Source organism: Brachyhypopomus gauderio, chromosome 1 (assembly GCF_052324685.1).
Source record: "Brachyhypopomus gauderio isolate BG-103 chromosome 1, BGAUD_0.2, whole genome shotgun sequence".
Lineage (NCBI taxonomy): Eukaryota > Metazoa > Chordata > Actinopteri > Gymnotiformes > Hypopomidae > Brachyhypopomus > Brachyhypopomus gauderio.
Genome location: NC_135211.1, coordinates 20,969,243 through 20,988,303, shown reverse-complemented (window position 1 = coordinate 20,988,303; position 19,061 = coordinate 20,969,243). Strand labels below are relative to the sequence as shown.

General features: G+C 41.3%; 2 protein-coding genes across 2 annotated transcripts; both read left to right on the top strand.

Moving 5' to 3' along the window:
* The first annotated feature begins 8,969 nt into the window (after positions 1–8,969).
* ora1 (olfactory receptor class A related 1) lies at positions 8,970–15,350 on the top strand. The gene is made up of 3 exons (XM_077002012.1): positions 8,970–8,982; positions 9,266–10,323; positions 10,682–15,350. The coding sequence occupies exon 3, from the start codon at positions 14,367–14,369 to the stop codon at positions 15,318–15,320; it is 954 nt and encodes a 317-aa protein (XP_076858127.1). The 5' UTR covers positions 8,970–8,982; positions 9,266–10,323; positions 10,682–14,366; the 3' UTR covers positions 15,321–15,350.
* A 142-nt stretch (positions 15,351–15,492) lies between these two features.
* LOC143512102 (transforming protein RhoA) lies at positions 15,493–18,286 on the top strand. The gene is made up of 5 exons (XM_077002024.1): positions 15,493–15,639; positions 16,293–16,450; positions 16,742–16,862; positions 17,103–17,233; positions 17,594–18,286. Exons 2-5 carry the CDS (start codon positions 16,295–16,297, stop codon positions 17,765–17,767), a joined length of 582 nt encoding a protein of 193 aa, XP_076858139.1. The 5' UTR covers positions 15,493–15,639; positions 16,293–16,294; the 3' UTR covers positions 17,768–18,286.
* Positions 18,287–19,061: the final 775 nt, after the last annotated feature.

Below are 19,061 nucleotides of genomic sequence, written 5' to 3'. Positions count from 1 at the left end.
TCTATACATTTACACACATACCCAGAGAAACACACAGATGTACACATTCCAAATATTTACAGACACAACTCTTTAAGCTTTGATTTCATATACATTCATATTCCACCACATTCTCTACTTTCATCAGACCGTGTGGATATATTTCCTGTTCCATCCCCATGTTTCATTAGTAGGGCACGAGAATGTGCTCTGATTGATTCAGCCTGAATAACACTGTAATTACACCCCATGCCTATCCTGGAACAACCAGAGGCTGACAGGTTTCTCTTTCAGATCTGTGAGTAGGGTGGCAAAGGGCTCTCTCTCACACTCTTTTTGTCTTTCTTCACTTTTCCTCAACGTCTCTCTCCCCTGTCCGTGTTTCGCCCTCTATCCCCCCTCAATTTCACTCTCTTTCCTTTCCTCTCATTAGCAGAAAGGTTACTGTTAAATCTTAGCGGGTACTAGGCTGCAACTGTGCCAGAACTAAGACTGAAAGAGTGTAAATGGATCATCATATTCAGTGATTCGTACCCAGATCACTCAAATCCCACCCTCAGCCCCACCCTCTCCAATGAGGCAACAGCAGGCCTCCCTGGCACCCACCTGTCATTCAGGGCTGTGTGTGTGTGTGTGTGTGTGTGTGTGTGTGTGTGTGTGTGTGTGTGTGTGTGTGTGTGTGTGTGTGTGTGTGTGTGTGTGTGTGTGTGTGTCTGGCAAAAGAAAAAAAACTTGTGCTGGTGTAATCGGCTGATAAACATGCTAGTCATGTTGATTAGCCAGGGATGTGATGAAATGTTAAATCCATGTTTTGTCTGGAGAAATTCGAGGCTGAGAGTGTAAAGCTCTCTAAGGAAATGTTTGGGATTAGGGGGACTTACCCAGAACTACATTTAAGAAATAATTCAGTGCAATAAATACTGCATTATCAGCTATCTGGTGTTCTACAAACAGCATACTTCATATGAGTATGTAGATGGGAATGTAAATGTTAACATCATAGTGACTAGAAACACCAAAAGCGCATTATGACTAAATCTAACATAAAAACCCCAACCTGGAGCTAAGGTTAAACCAAAGGGGAAATCTAAAGCCAATATTCCTCATTTACAGTATTGTCCTAATAGTGATGTAGAGCCAGCCCCTATAGATCCCCATACATTCACAGCTCAAGGCATCCCATAGATCTAAGATAGCATGTGTGCACACACGCACGCACACACACACACACACACACACACACACACACACACACACACACACAGAGGCAGTATAACGGATGGCTTGCAGGCTTTCATTACTATCCTAATTTATCACCGCTGATGTCTTCATTTTGCCATCCTTGAAGTAAGAGGCACCACTTAACGAGACACGTCCATGTCCCCCTGTGCAGTGCTCCAGAGCAGGAGACTCATGGACAGCACAACACACGACACAGCTCAGTGTCTCCATAATAGCCAGTGGTCATTCTGCACTCACTCACCCTGTGGCCAACCCTGACGACGCTGTTTGTACCCTACACTCTCTCTCTCTCTCTCTCTATCTCTCTCTCTCCAGGGAAATTATTTCAGCACATGTGGAAATAGCACGTTAGAGAGATGGATCAGGTTATTAATAGAAATTTCCATTCACTTTCCTTTTCTAATTACCAGTTTCTTCTGCCAATAAGTGATTTCTAATTTTTCAATTAGCAATCTCAAAATGGAGAGACACTCATTAGTGAGTCCATCTCCATGGAGCCTACAGAGAGAATTACAAATTGTGATGGACAAAAAAGTTGCTTAGAAAATAACAATTAAATTTTTTAAATTTATGACATCACAGTGAACATCCACAGTCTGTGTATTACCTGATTTTTATGTATATCAAGCAACCTGAATATCAAATAAAGACTAGCAATTTGACCACTGAAAATTTAATAAACTGATTTAATTGTTTGAATATCAAAATCAATTTTTGATATCACGTAAATAATTACAGTATGCAAATGTACAATAACAAATATGCTAATTAACATTAACAACTACCTCCACAATACAGCCTAGATTTCAGGCAATATCTTTCTGCAGTGTTCACTGTAATTACCAATCACTTAAGGGTGATGCCAATAAATTAAAAGAAGTAATTAGATATATATATTCCAAATCATGAAGGCAGAAAAATAACCAGTACAAAGAAACCAAATTCCCTCAGAAGATCTGCCCGTCTAGCTGAGGATGCCTTTGTGTTCATAATGCAATTTGAGAATGATCTAAACTGATCCAAACTGAATCAGACAGATCAAGAGTTATCAGGAATCCACAACAATTGGCTAGATTCATAAATCAGGATGCAATGCAGATGTAATTTTTGGTCATAAGGTCACCGCTGCACTCCCGTAGTGGTAAATTCACTGGTACCTGAGGTGACAGTCAATCTAAATCATCCTGTAATGGCATCCATGCATATTAGAGACTACTGATCGACATTAGACTAGTGATACGCTGGAAACTACCAGGTGCTAAAAATGTATAACATTTGTAATTTTGACCAAAATGGAAACTGCATGGTTGCGCTAGGTGGAGAACTTCTTCTAGGTTCTTCTAAGGCAGCAGAAGCGTATCACGCAACATATATCATGCAAACTGTAAAATACACTGGTAATTAAAATTTATGAAAGAAGAAATGTTGCCACAGTGCTACTGGCACAATGATTTATACCAACAATGATATATTGTAATGATCTTCTGATTGGATGCTTTAAAAAGTTATTCAATGAAAGACAACTTGTACAGAACACAGCAGAAAGAGTCCTGACTGGGGATAGAAGGTCTGACTATGTTAATCCTCAGACATGCTCACAGTTCTTAAATCTAGGTTAAAGACTTTTTACTCAAACTTTACTCTTTTATACATAAAAGTGCAGGGCCTGGGGTCCCCATAGAGAGTTTCTGGTAATCTGAGCTGTTGACACTGTTGTCCAGCCACTTTGTTTGTTTGCTACAATGTGTGTAGAACTCAGTGTCTCAGAGACCCTCAGGACTGAGTCTCCCTCTGGACCGTCATTTAATTACCACAGATAAACCTGCTGGAACTGCTGGATCACTGGAACACCTGATACCCTCACACTTATTCAGAAGTGGCTACTTGTACTAAGTATAATGTAATAAAGTATGGACTACGTATAAAGTAATAAAGTATGGACTAAGTAAGTCTGGTACTAGCTGGGCTGCCCAAGGACATGTTGGTCCTCCTAAGGTTTCTTCCTTTATTCAACCCAGAGTGTTTTCCCTTAGCACTGTTGGGAGTGATTAATTTATTAGGACTGTGGACCGATACATTTGTAAAGCTCTTTAGTAACAACTCATGCTGAGAAAAGCACTATATAAATACATGTGACTTGTCAAGTCAAATCGAGTATTACACTCAATTTGGATTTAAATTCAATATACTAAATATACTAAGAATCAAATGATCAAATCAAATTGTGATAGTTAAAGACAGTAAAGGTGTCAAACTTTAGGCTCACAAATATAATAATACTTTTAACACTAAAAACACTTTAGTAATTATTCTTAAATAAAACGAAGTGGTTTGTTGGTATTCTGTATATGATAACCGGTAATTATTTTGGATTCACGGAGTTAGACCACTGTGACGATTGAGTGTGTGTGTGTGTGTGTGTGTGTGTGTGTGTGTGTGTGTGTGTGTGTGTGTGTGCGTGTGTGTGTGTGTTTGTGTGTGTGTGTAGATAGTAGAGAAACACACCTGTAATGCTGGAACATCTTACTTTGTAGTTCAACTGACCTATAGGAGTGAGGACCTTGTCAGCGATGCTCAAAACTACCAGAAGGTGGTGCTCTCTCAACATTATTAAGTAAGCGAGAGTTTATGTAATCTGGTCACAATTATGAGGGTGTCTTTGGTTAAAGGTGCTTTTTATGGCCTCTTCCTGCAGCATTAGTCTAATTCCAGAATTGGTTCTGCATGGTTTTGGAATGGTCTACTAACACACATATTGTACTTTTAAGCACTTAGGTGAGTTATGTTTTTTAACCATTACAATATTTTAGCCCTATAGATTTCGATTCCACTTTGTACTAATAGAAGAGTTACGAGATAAAGGTTCATAATAGATAAGTTACAATTTAAAGGTTTCTTCTTTCGAACAATAAGAAAAACACACAAAAAAGGAAACACAAGTCGGGCCGTTCAGACAAACAACCATCAATTACATTTAAATGCAATAGATCTTTTTACAACATGCCACAAAACAGCTTCACAAATATGTAGGTCCTAATTAGCAAACCAGATGTCACATGGGCAAGGAAATACAACCATCCTCCTTGGGCAGCACAGCTAATAAACAGGCCGTGATTTATTACATTATATATGGTCCATATGGCCAGTTGGTGTGGAAGTGTCATGTGAGTCCATGTTGGGAGAACTGTTTCTGTATTCACTATAATAGATGGTGTAGACAGGTGAACATGACGGCCTCAGTTCAACTATTGGCAGCACCAGAACTTTTTCAGCCATCATCCTCAGTTGCATTGCCACCACTGAGTCTAGAGGTGGTGTCATTTCTGTGTATGCAGGTCTGGGCTAGAGTTGGTGTCATCTGTATGTCTATGCAGAGCTACATGTGGTGTCCTGTTTATGGAAGTTGTTCATGGTCGCTGCGTGTGTTTTGTGTAGTTTTTTGTTGTTTATGTTGGTCGTCCATTGTTGATCAGTATTAACATCTGTAGCCTATCTTTCGTAGCCATTTTTTAAATTTCAGTCTGTTTGTATATAATAAGAATAGTAGGCCTGTATGTTTTGTTACATGAAAAACTCTTAGGTCTACACTGGAATACATTTAGTTCTTAGAATTCAAGCTAAATCAAAGGAGTGCGACTCTTGGAAACTTTTTGTGGCCTGTATTGCTGTAAACGATGGACAGTAGACAGCAGGACATCATATCCTCTTATTTCTGATTGAATCATGTCGTATTAGGATTATACATGATAAACTTTGTAGTTTTTAGTTTTGTTGCTAATGGAAACAGCATGTAGTGTGTGAAATGTGTTTCTGTCTTAATCTGTTATTTGACTCTGGGGAGTTATCTGATTTAGGATATGATCACATTAAGTGGGACTTCAAATAAATGTAAATGCATATTTTAAATGCCTATTCATTTTAAATGTGCTTAAAATTTTACTTTACAAGGTTCGTTGAAACGTTTACAACATGAAATTCCTCACGGCTCTTTCATTCTTTCTCAGAAGTAACCATGGAGACGCCCTGAGGGGCATGAGTCCTCCTGATTCCAGAAGATGCCGACTCCTCCACTGGGAGAAAGAGCTCCCCGCCGAGTTTCACGGAAAGACCTGATGAAACTTGCAGACCGTAAATGGGAACAGAAGATTATACAGGTTAGCCACCATAGCAAAGGCTGTTCGAGCAGCGTGTCTGGTCCTGCCCGCGTGTGCATTCCAGCATGAGGGAGAGCTCGTGAGTTGAAAGAAATCTAGGCTGTACACTTCCGGAAGTGCAGGAGCGAAGCTGGTACAAATGAATCCACAGACCAAACAACTCAAGGAAACACCCGTCTCTAAATATTGAGCTTTTCGTTTACATCTTTAAAATTCATTTAAACTTGAAATAAAAAAAGTTGAAGGTTACAACCTGTTACTAACAGATATTGGAAAGGTCACCTACTGTGCTGACTTCTTTCAGCCATAGATGTAGGTACCGATTTTAATCACATAATAGGCTCTCTCATATAAAATTTTGGTAATTTGTTAGGCCAAATCACTCATAAAGTCTTTAGTGTGTAGAATGCTTCATAGAGATCAAAGTTGCCTGTATTTACATATTTACATTATTTACATGTAAAATGCTTGGTAAATGGCTTTTGCTGAATAACTCGTGTACTGCCAATTTAATCGAATATATTAAGAATGTTGTTAAATGACTTCTGTCAAAAATTTTATAATTGATGAATTTGATTAAATAAAAAATACAAATTTGCATTGCAAATAAACAAGTGTCACTAAACTCTATTATATATACTACATGCTCTACTAAATTATATTTATTGTTGTAAAAAGTGTAAAATATCCCTTGTTTTAATATCCAAGTATAACCATCTGCTTCCAAAACCACAACTTTCTTTTCCTTTTTGTATTAGATAACCAACTGCTTCTTCTTGATTTGCTGGATCATGTCTGCTATATTAGGGCTGGTGCTAAGCAGGTCGATCTAGATCAGAACACCCAAGATGGCCTTAGAACTACATGTGATTATGAAACAAGGCCTTAACGTTTCCAAAGGTTAGTGTGTGTGTGTGTGTGTGTGTGTGTGTGTGTGTGTGTGTGTGTGTGTGTGTGTGTGTGTGTGTGTGCATGTGTGTGTGTGTGTGTGTGTGTGTGTGTTATGTCCTGGTGAGGAAATGCTGATTCAGTGCTTCAGTGGCCTATGTAAGTTTGGGTGGTTATAAAATGGCCAAGAGTCACTTACTGCAGCTCTCGCTAACAAATCGTCGTTCCGCTTTCTGTGACGGACAGGAAGAGACTGAAAGAGCACAAATTTCAGTGCTGGAAAGCCCGTCAGTAACTCCCACACATCTGCTAAAGCCAAGAAAAGGTCTAGAGAATGATAAAGTACATAAGCAAACATGCTGAACATAATCTTTGTTTGTTTGCTTTGTTGCTCCTGTGAATATTTTGCTATTTTTTTGTCGTGATCTAAACGCTTCCAGTGCTTCTGTAAATATAAACATTGAGTCAATGAGTTCATGAAAGAGATGAGAAGAGAGTTTACAATTTCCAGAGTTATGTCCTACAAACCTTGTCATGTATGACTCGCAGGAGCACTGCCATGGACCAATCAGATGGCAGTATTCTGGGCATGTTACAGCACAGGTGAGGCTATGAGTCGTCATGTTCTAGAATTCTGTAGAAGACAACAAGTCTAACACTGCAAAGTACTCACGAGATCTTGTTTAATGTAACGAAAAATATTGTATATAGACTGCGTGCGTGTGTGTGTGTGTGTGTGTGTGTGTGTGTGTGTGTGTGTGTGTGTGTGTGTGTGTGTGTGTGTAAGTAACCTAACCCTAACATAAGCTAACCATAAGTAACCTAACCCTAATTAACCTAACCTTAACTAACCTAACCCTAACTAACACAACCCTAATTAACTTAACCCTAACTTCAGAAGCCTGTTGCTTGCACAGCTGATGAAGAACCTTTGTTTGACGCATCTGGTTGCTTTGAAAACCTTCTGTGTATATAATAACTTTTTTCATTCTGTCTCGCCCATCTAGTGGGGAGTTATATCTGTCTCCTTCTACTGAGCATATATCAGAGGATTGGGAGAGTGAGGGTGTGTGAGAGTGTGTGACAGGCCTTTCACTGCACTCTTCTGGACTGAGACTGATGATGTCATTTCTGGGATCTGTTGGAGCCATTCCTTCATCTTAGAGGTCACAACCCCATGACAAGCTTGTTGTTGACCTTCCACAGTCTGTCCATGTCCTCTTCCTGTCCCTGGTGTTTTTCCCTCCGTTGGCTGTCTCAGTCTCTTGTGAGGCCCGCATCTTCTGTTACTGCTGTTTTCTGCATCTGGTCTTGTCTGCTATCATAATGTGCGGTTCTGTTATCGCTGTGTGTTTATCTGTCTGGATCTGGATGTCCCACAGGAGCCTGCACACTCTCCACTCTTCCTACATCTATGCAGCCTTTGCATTTGCACATATACTTATATATATATATATATATATATATATATATATATATATATATATATATATATATATATATATATATATATATATATATATATATAAGTAGACAGATGTATAGTTTCTTCCTCAAATAATTGAGAGCTGTCATACACCCCTAAAGCTATTCATTTGCAGAAAGTGAACGCATTCCAGAGCAGGCGTGTTTGGACAGGCTCAGAGCTACAAGTCTGGAGAAGTGCTAGCCAGACAAGAGGGGGAGGTGGTTACACTCCCTTCTGATTTCCCCTGGACCAGATCAAAGTTTATGCATGAAGTGTTTGATTACAGACCCCCGCAGCCATCTGAAACATCACTGTCCATCCCTCTGAGCAATGGTCATGAATGCACCAAAGCTTCTCAGCACATTCGTTCAATACATATGTTCTTCAATGAGCCTTTTTGATCTCAACACCATGGATCATGCAGCTCCAAAAGACCAGACATGGCTGCTCAAGCCGCTAGAAGTGGCTTACGTCATTAGATCAGGATATCTATTGTGTGGACTATAGCTGACACTGGCGGCTCTCGACTGCACTGGTGCAGCTAGACAACCTGCTACACTTAAGACTCTAACCAAGAAAAGAGCAAAGCAGGAGTGAAGAGAAACCCCTCAGATTTACCATGGATCAATCATGGATCTATCATGGATCTATCATGGAGCCTCTGTGAATCCACTGGTGATCCATTAAAACTAGCACTCTCAGGCCCTCTCTAGTGTAGAGTGCATACTGTCACTGTTTTAATGAAACACATTGGTTCATAAGTGCTGGATGCAGTAGTACATTCTGCTCATTATTGTATTTTTTAACTTGTTTTTTGGTCTAGTATGTAATGCTGTATTTCTCTGTTCTGTATACTTTAAATAGAAAAAACTTTAACTTTTTTTAACATATTTACTTTTAAATGTGCTTTTATCACATCATGTATATTTTATTTGTGTGAAATGAAATCTGTGCTAGTATGTAAGGAACTGTCATATGCAAACGAAAATGTTTCATTTTTATTTGCACTCAAAACAATTTCTCAAAGCTGTGATCTCAAAAACTGTGATCTGAAACATTTGAATCTGTGAAACCAAGTTTGAGATTCTGAGCCAGAACACTGATTTAGGATGTAGTAATGTCACCACCCACTTATGTGGGTGTGGCAAAGAGGCACAGGTTACAAAAAAATTCTGCAAAGCCATTGGCTGGTCAAATCAGCTAAATGTGTATACCTGGGACAGGTAGACAGAGACACAGCGAGAGTTCCAGGTCAGAAGAATAGATCTCTGGATTACTGTACACTCTCTCTCTCTCTCTCTCTCTCTCCTCTTCTGCTCTTTTTCTCCACTGAAGGATTGCAGTGTGTAGTCTTCTGTCCTTCCGCACTTTGGATTGTGAAATTTGTGGTTTCTCTGCTTTCCTGAGTAGTGACACCCAAACGAAACTGTACTGTCCTGATCTTCACGTTCAGAATTTCTCTGCTGTTCCGTTGTCTGGCCATTTTGTTTGCTCGTTTGCTTGTGTTACACTTAACTGTCTGTTGTCTTTACAGGTCGAACTGTTTTTCTGACTTCCTGGAGTTCGATGTCTAGAGCTGATCAGGTGAGTGAGGACTTAATTTGTCTTTCTTCATTTTGTCAAGATCACATTTTAATACATTTAAACTGTCACACACAATGGGTGTTCATTTGTGTAAGTGTGAGCAGTCAAGAGGGCCTTTGTGTTCCTGGTTTGTAATGCCCTGTGTGCATGTGTGTGTGTCTTTGTGTGTATGCTTGCGCATGTGTGTTTGTGTGTGCTTGTGTGTATGTGTGTGTGTGTATGCATGTGTGTGTTTGTGTGTGTGTGCGCGCATGTGTGTGCAAGTGTATGTGTGTGTGAGTGTGTGTGGGAAGATAAGTTCTGGAGTGAAAGAACAGTAGAGAGGGAATTCAGAAGGCAGCCACAGCCTTATGAGTGGTAGAGTCTACTGCTTCTGCGTACTTCACAGGGGCAGAGGCGTACGCCTGAACTCTGCCTGCAGGTACACCACTGAATATCTGCACGTCCCATCTTGCAGAGCAGAGAGGCAGGGCCTCAATATACTACCCACACACAGTACACACATACAGTACACACACAATGCACACATACAGTGCATATGCATATGGTAGCCATACAACCACACATGAAAACTTCTACACCTCATACCTTATGTTCTTTTCATCATTCAGTTTGACATGTTTACACTGTATTACATTAAAAAATATCTGCCTTTATAACGTATGCCTGTATAGGAATGAATTTTGTTTCTAGAATCTTCCTGTGTTTGTTTATTCCCAGTAAGAGTGTGTGGAAGTCTGCAGACATGGGCACAGGTCTCCACTCCTGCACACACTCACGCACTCTATCCTTCATTCCACCGGAGTCTGTGTCTTTGACCAATCAGATTTCAGTGGGATGAAGAATATAAGGCGTGAGCCTGTCACCTTCATCTTCTTGTCACCCTAGTCATCATCACAGGAGGAGGAGATATGAATTTGTTATGGACAGATGCATGCACTGGGTCATGTGCTTCAGCAGGACTGGATTCTGCAGCGTACCATATGAATGCATGCATATGAAACATTCGTAGGTTGGAAGAAAGTCTTAAGTCTTTTTACCTCTCACAAAGGTTGTCTAGAAGGCACAAAACATCGTTTTACTATTCACTAAAGAAACCTGTACAAAAGTCTGCTGCTAACACAGAAAGCATGACTAAGCACAAACATTAAGCATTAAGACCAAATCACCTCGCCACGTTTCACTAAAGATCACTGTCTCTTAAAAACGCCAGAGGGGTGGCATGATGACCAGCGCCAGATTGCATTTGACAGAGTGCCTTTAGGTGCCTTTAATCTGCCAAAAAGTTTTATCATAACCTTACAGCAGTTTTAAGTTCATATAAAAGCCATGATGAGTGATGTTTTTATTATTCTCATTATCCCAGGGAGAAGAGTCTTTCTCCCAGGAGCCTCCACTCTCATTCTCTCCAGAGGCAATTAACAGCTTCCATTATTTATCTGTGATACATTTCACACTCCCTCTGCAGATTGTTAATCACCATTTAAGAAGCCACAGGAGAGAACTGAGGGTCCTTCTCCATTCAGACCAGAACCAATGAGCAGACGCTCCAATGCAACACATACATGAATAAAACAAGAGAGGAATTGCTGGGTGTTTAATGTACAAAGAGAAATATATATTTGAGAATTGTTGAATGAATAAAGTACATCTTGCCTGTCAGTTAGTTCCCTTTAGAAAATGTGGACATGTGAAACTTACACAAGAACATTCTTCCACATAAACCCTCTCAAAATATACTGAGATGCCCCAAATAAATAACCTGTTTATTAGTGACACTGTGAACCGAAGTCTCACTCTACTGAACATTGAGTCGATTCATTCATTCAGTCGTACATATGATGACGAATATATATCAGAGTCAACTTCCTGTCCTTAAAATCCTATGGTCCATCTTTTTTAGTCACATAATAAAGGCCGTGCAGCGTTTCAGTGGTTTACACCTGTTAAATGTGCAACTTGTTTTGTATCTGATGTAACACTCTAGTTTGACCAGCATGCTCTATTTCCCCAATGGTCCTCGATGACGAGCAGGGCTTATGGTGCGTCAGACCATTGTAAGGCTGTTGCATCAGAGGCAATTTTGGTTTGTTTGCTTTTTGTTCACTTTCATATTGGAGAAGATGACGATGATGAAGATGGGTTAATGGTACAGAGACAAGCGGTAGAGCACTGTGGCTCACTGACACGTAGAGGACAAAGTCTGTCTGATCATCAGTGTGTATACCCACTGTCCACCCAGTACAGCAGCATGTAGAACAGGAACAGTGATGACACAGTGACATCTGCACGGTCCCCTGCAAGGCCCTCCGTGCACCGCTTCCACTACCATAGAAACCTCTGACTCTGTTACTTTGGCGATAGAGGAAGACAAGGATGATGATGCTCACCAGGTTGATGAAAGACGTAGGGATCACGTCCCTGAACATCTACATCACCACATTCGTATCTCTAGAGACATGAAAGGAACCAAGCAATGATACATTTGAAGTTGTTCTGACAGACGGCGAGCATATGGATGTGTTTATCCCACAGTGCCAAGAAGACTAGCCACAGGTCCCAGGTGAACAGGTACAGGATGAACAGGTCCCAGGTCAACAGGTACAGGATGAACAGGTCCTGTGTGAACAGGAACAGGACCTTTGATATCCTGTAAGACCATGTTTTTGCAGATGAAGTAGTCGACCTGGCATTGTTGACCTGCAAGGGGGCAAAGGCCTTCAGGAGACCATCAGCACTCTGATGAAGGCCTGGCACACCACCTGCCCACCACCACCACCAGGTACAGACACAGCGTCCCCGGAGCCATGAACGACCACACTGGGGGATATCGCCATGAACTACATGTTGAGGTCATGTGCCACTCCACTACAGTGAGAGGGTTGTATTTCATTATATTTCTTTCTTTCACTGATAGCAGAATTCAAACACCATTGAACTTTCTGCACATGCTTCATAGAGGAGGGCGGCCATTTCAGAGTCAGCCGTTCCATCCTGTAAACTGAAAGTTCATTCACAATACATATTAAAGTTTTTAAAAATAAATAAATAATGACAAATCTGATACAACCTTGCATGTTGGCTGCAGTAAGTGCAGAAATAAATATGTATCCCAACAAGTAGTGTTAACTGGGTGCTGAACCACCCATGATCGCCATACCAAGTGTTCTTTGCCATGTTGCCCAGTTCAGCAGCAGTGCTAGAGTGCCCCCCAGTGGTAAAATTGGCAGAAAACATAACTAACAGAAATGAGCTTTAGAACATTATTTATGAAAATTATGGTATACTGACGTGTGCCGGTGTGCGTGTGTTTGCCTTTCATTTCATTTTAAACAACTACCTTCCCACCAGTTACATACAAGTTAATTATAAATATATATATATCAAAAAGAAAGCCTAAATAGTTCATTCTTAATATGTTTTTATCTAACCCTTTAGGGAAAAACATGGCGTGTTTACAACACTTTTAGAAGATCAGTAACAACCCCATCACTGATGATCTAATTACTGCGTACATACCCTAAAGTTTCTCGTGTGTGTTTGACTAATGAGTCCCTGGGGACAGGCAATTTCAGTTAGACTTCCATTCCTGCTTTATGACAATGGCTGTTCTCAGATCAGAGTCAAGCAGGCTCATAGGACCTAAAGCATTGTGGTCATAGTATAAACAGTGCATAGTCTCATTTTGTACTTTCTTAAATAAAAGGTACATTAAATGTGGGTTATTTTTTTGCTTCCGTCCATGTAGTGTTATTAGTGGGTATTCTTCCTCTCGCTCCTGGGTATCAGTGACCTAAGGGAGAAACAGAGGATGTTTATGATGTGTTTAAAACACTGAAATGATGAAGTGTAGACTCCCCAGAGCTAAAAGCAGACATGTACAGACTCATCCAAGCAATGATCTGTTTTCATTAAAGTTTTAAAAATACCTGGGGGAAATCAGCCACACGGTGAGACCAGGGGGGGGCTCATTCGCCTGTTAGCATACACTCAAATATGCTGCTCAAAAGTAAACAATTCACACCATGCCCAGACGAAAAAAATAATTGAAACAGGTGAGGGTGAACTTACAAAAGTTAGTTTTAAAACTTAAATTGCCTTGAGTCATTAGAGATTAATAATTTCATATTGGCTTTTCTTCTATAAAGCTCAAAGGGAAATAAATAATTAAAATAAGGACAACGTAAAATAAAAGAAAACAAAAATACAGGTGCAGCACAGGGCAATTAGAGACACGCTTCATAATAAAGAAAGAATTCTGAAGTCCAAACTTGTGGTTTGTTAAAAACAGTAAACATTATCCTGAAGAGACTTTTTAATTTTCCTGTTATATTTAGTCTCATATACTGTTTGGGATTCTTGCTAATTGTATTAAAGTAGAAAATGAGCAGGCCTTGATGCTTTGTTGTTTTCATGGAAAAGGATTAATTGGTGAGCAGGTGTGTATACCCACATAGTTTCCTTGGTTACTTTGTTCTGAATGTTCTGAATCTTCTGTTGTTGGCTGTGTTTATTTTTTATTTTTTTGGAGTGGAGTTCTCTTAAGACCTCACTGAAAGAGCAGACAGTATAAATTGAGATAGGGTAAGTTTCGCTCTGGCAATGCAGTCTACAAATTACAGTGTCTATAAAAGTGGAACATTCTAATGAAGAGTTGCAGGTAATATTTTAATTCAACTAATCAAATTTTAAATCTAGAATCTTTTTCAATGTATTCAATAAATTCTATTTAATATATTTGTCATATAAAGCAAAAATACAGATATTTGTATTCCATGACAGATATGTTATATTGTAACTAAAACATTTTGAGCAGTTTACTAAACATACCAAAAGGTTAAAAGCAAATATTAATACACAAACTGTAATACTAATACTACTACTACTACTACTACTACTACTACTACTACTACTACTACTAATAGGCCTTCTACTACTACTACTACTACAAGAAGCCAGTATTTTTTCAATTCTGTTTACTGTTTAGATTTTCTTAGCCACAGCTTTCTCAACTGCCTCTGTCTTGGAAGGTGACACACAGACCAGTCTCCATGGATCTCTGCATCACCATCAAAGGAGTCTCCTTCCTCTTGCAGACAGGACTGGGTATACTGGCTAACCTGCTGGTGCTGATGGCTTACAGTCACATCGCCTGTGTAGAGCCTCGTCTACAGCCCGTGGACCAAATCCTGGCTCACCTGGCCTTCGCCAACCTGGTGCTGCTGCTGACCCGTGGGGTGCCACAGACCATGACTGTCTTTGGCCTGCGCCACCTGCTGGACGACCCTGGATGCAAGGTGGTGATTTACGCCTACCGCATCAGCCGCGCCCTCTCCGTCTGCCTCACCTGCATGCTGAGTGTCTTCCAGGCCGTAACCATAGCGCCCGTTGCCGGGCTACTCCTGGCCAGGTTGAAGGCGTGTCTGCCTCAGCTGGTCACGCCCACCTTCGTGGTGCTGTGGCTGCTGAACATGCTCGTTTGCATCGCGGCGCCCCTGTGCTCCGTCGCCCCGCGCAATGGCACAGTGCCGCCGTTCACCTTGAATCTGGGCTTCTGTCACGTCGACTTCCACAACAGCCTGTCATATGTGATCAACGGCGCGGCTGTCTCGGGCCGAGACTTCACCTTCGTGGGCCTGATGCTCACCTCCAGCGTATACATACTTGTCCTCCTGCACAAACACAGCAAGCAGGTGAGAGGCATTCGGCGCTCACAGGGGAGTTCCATGGAGATGCGGGCAGCCAAGACTGTCGTCACTCTGGTGGTCTTGTACGCGGTGTTTTTCGGTATTGATAATGTGATCTGGATCTACATGCTCACGGTGACACAGGTTCCAGCCGTGGTGGCCGATATGAGGGTTTTCTTCTCATCGTGTTATGCAACGCTCAGTCCTTTCCTCATAATCAGCTCCAACAAGAAGATAAAAGGGAGGATGGTGTGTGCAACAAGTGACCCCAAACAGCAGTCTGGGGATGACTACGCCGAAAAAGGAAACACAAAATAGAACTTTGATATTGTAGGAAATTGTTTTAACATTTAGCATTGATTGAATTTCTGATATGTTGATTAAATAATGTGTGTTTATCAGTTGTTGTCAACTTTGAATAAATTAAATGGTGGTGACCTTTCACTGCTGACTCTTATTTTGGTATATTGTCTATATTGCCGCCATTTTGACAAGTACCCGTCTTGGCGTCACAGCGCTGCCTTGCTTTGAACTTACACTATTGCGGAACCAGCTGCTAACGCTGAGCTAGCCTGTAGTGCCGCTGTGGTTGACGCTGGGGTGGGAGACCGGAAAACTCGCTAAGCAGATACCCAAGGTAAAATCAATTTATCTAAAACTGTCTTGTCATTCGCGATATTCTCGATGCTGTTCGCCACATTATGTCTCAGTCGAAAGCTACATCCGAGGGTTTTGTTCGTGACAAACAGGCCATTTTGATGGAACAGTCAGACTTCCGCTTATGAAGCAAAGGGGTTAGCTAAATGCTAACTCTCGGCAACCAAAGAATCGCTTACTTTTGTTTTTCAAGGAAGCTGGAATGGCTGCCTAGCTGCTTTTGACTGGGGGTTAGAGTTCGTTTCCCAGTCTCGCTGAATGGCGGTCGGGTGTGTTCTTGCTTGAGATTTAACGTCATCCCACTCTTCTCCTTATACACTCATCCGAATAAGTTAAATCCTAGATTAGCTGAGCTCGCTAGTGACTGTTATGCGACATTTTAGTAGCTGCTTCGTTAGTTAATAACAGTTCATGTTCATCACTTTTTTTACTCGACACACCTTTACGTTGTTTTGTGGCTTAATAAATTTAGACGTAACTATGTAAGGTAACTACATTGCCGAGCTCACTGATATTGTGCAGTGTAATGTAAATAAATTCGGATTGTGTGTGTTTTTTAGCCTTGTTTGTCTGTCCTGTAGTGAACACGTTTGTCTCAGGTTTCTAATGCGGGGCGTGTTCCTGTCACATTAGGAATGGCAGCAATCCGTAAAAAACTGGTGATAGTTGGCGACGGAGCGTGTGGAAAGACATGTCTCCTCATCGTCTTCAGTAAGGACCAGTTTCCCGAGGTCTACGTGCCCACAGTGTTTGAGAACTACGTAGCGGACATCGAGGTGGACTGCAAACAAGTAAGTGGGATAACTTGATATCGGTGCCGTCCTAGGTCAGAGGTAAGGAGCAGGTAGGACAAGTTAAGTCCGGAAGTTTTGGACGTTGAACGCTGTGGTATACAGGTCGATTCACTTGGGTTTATTAAAACTTTGATATGTTTTGTTTTTACGTCTCCGTCTTGTTGTAATCGAGACCGAGTGGCGATAGACAAACCCCTAGGTTTCTCAGAAAGGCTTTTAAAAGTTTTGGAACATGTTCTGGGGTTTTGCTACTTCGGACTCGACTCTTCTGACTGGGCTTGTGGGCAGGTCGAGCTCGCCCTATGGGACACAGCTGGTCAAGAGGACTATGACCGGCTACGGCCACTCTCCTACCCAGACACAGACGTCATCCTGATGTGCTTTTCCATCGATAGCCCAGACAGTCTTGGTAAGTGTGTCTAACGAAAGGGGGGATAACAAAGTGGTGCTCGACATATCAAATGGGGCAGGGGGCTTTCTCAATAAGAAAACGGAGTCGTTTAGGACAGCTTGTTTTTGCCTTGAAGATACAGTCTTAGCAGTATTGTTGGTTCGATGCCAGCTGCATTAGCTTTTCAACGATAACTGAGATATTGTGCTTCCTGAAATTGCCTAGTTGTTCAGTTTGTTTCTTGTTGGTATTGTGCAGAGAACATTCCAGAGAAATGGACTCCAGAGGTGAAGCACTTCTGCCCCAATGTCCCCATCATCCTGGTGGGCAACAAAAAAGACTTGCGTAACGACGAGCACACCCGCCGTGAGCTGGCCAAGATGAAGCAGGTATGAAGGCCCAGGCTTCCACCTCCGCCCTGGTGGACATGGTTGGCCAGCTCAGCAGGCTGGATCACTTGTTTAAAACACATAAAATAAAAAGCGGTTTAGGGTTGAGAAACGGGGACCAGTGGAACCCTTGAGACCGCTGAAGCTAAAAACAGATGCGGCATATTTGAGAGTAGTGTGGATAAAGCCCATGGGACATAGTTGTGCTTTCATGTTTAATACCTCCAAATCCATCAGCTGTGTTTATCAGTTAGCAGCATAGCTTTGCTGCATGGATAATTTCCTACAGGCTAGTAAGTCAGTAGTTTAGATTGCTTTGTAGCTGTTTTTTTTTTTTAATCTTTCACCCTCTCTCTACAGGAACCAGTCAAACCAGAGGAAGGCAGAGACATGGCCAACCGAATCTACGCCTTCGGATACATGGAGTGCTCTGCCAAGACAAAGGATGGTGTGAGGGATGTATTTGAAATGGCCACCAGGGCGGCGCTGCAGGCCAGAAAGGGCAAGAAGGGCACCAAATGCCTCATATTGTAAATGGACAGGACTCCGTGCTCATTCTGAGGGGCTGGGAGGGCATACAGACCCCACTCCCATCACTCAGCCTGCCTGAAATGACTGTGCTCAACCCTAAACCGCTTTTTATTTTATGTGTTTTAAACAAAAGCAGTACAAATAGTTATTTTTTGTCAGTATTTAAAGACACAGATAAGGAGCAAAGTTGTTCTATTGTACCTTTATACATGATTGAATTTGCCATATTAAGTCATACCAAGCCAATGGTGAGAGGGGTGTGACATCCACGTCTGCTGTGTGTCAGTGCATTGTCACTGTGACCAAAAGCCTGTGCAGTTATTTCGGATTACAAATATGCAATGAAGATGAAAAAGATGATCAGGACCAATGTGCAATACAGGAAAGACACATGGTTGTGTGTTTTTTCTGGAATGCATACACTTGGACAAGACTTGAATCTTTTTTTTTTTTTTTTTTCCTTTCAAAACAAACAGAAACCTAATTTGGTATCTTTGTGTATTAAAAAAACTTTTTATTGAGCTTGTTTGTTTGCAGTTCCTCTTTCAGCTACGTTTGTGGGGTATCACCCTTTAGCTTCCATAAGGATAGTGAGCAGAAAGCTTGGCGAGAAAAGCTTTGACTTTTATTTCTTTATAAAAATTGGACAAAAGCACAGAGTTTTACATTTGCGGCTGACAAACTCAAGAGCACAAGAAGCAGTGAACCGTTCAGCTCCTGGGTCATCAGTGACCCAAACACATACAGCAATGACACACATACATCTGCAAGAGGCACACTGGAAATAAAGAAATGAAGCTTAACATAAAGAGCTGGTGTTATGCTTGGCAAACTATAAAGGAAGGAAACTACAGCAGCCTGTGTGAAATTACAGCAGTAAACACCTCCAGAACATCCTCAGGCACAAATGCCAGCAGCTGTTCCCCTGCAACTAAGAACGAAGGGTCTACTCCACCCTCACAACGGATGTTATGGTCTGATGCACACTCACTACACAAGCGTGTACGCCCTCACACATATACACCTATATGGCATCACTACTGCATGTCACACCCTGGTCTCTGGGCCATGATAGCATGGTAGTCTGTTATTCATTCAGTACTGTATTAAGTACTTTTACAGGTAATTGTGAGGCAAATTTTCCTGAATGGCTAATTTCACTAAACAGGCTGCATCTGAAGTCAACCCCTCTGTAAACAGGATGAGTGACATTAATAACTTAACCACAAGGGGGTGCCCTCAAACCAATTTAATGCAAGTCACGTGCCTCGTTTCAGAGAAAAGGAGGCACACCCAA

Bases quoted from the DNA above. Each gene is read 5' to 3' on its own strand.
- ora1 (XM_077002012.1), top strand. From the start codon at position 14,367: ATGGATCTCTGCATCACCATCAAAGGAGTCTCCTTCCTCTTGCAGACA.
- LOC143512102 (XM_077002024.1), top strand. From the start codon at position 16,295: ATGGCAGCAATCCGTAAAAAACTGGTGATAGTTGGCGACGGAGCGTGT. The intron at 16,863-17,102 runs GTAAGTGTGTCT...GGTATTGTGCAG, and splicing joins CGATAGCCCAGACAGTCTTG to AGAACATTCCAGAGAAATGG. The intron at 17,234-17,593 runs GTATGAAGGCCC...CTCTCTCTACAG, and splicing joins AGCTGGCCAAGATGAAGCAG to GAACCAGTCAAACCAGAGGA.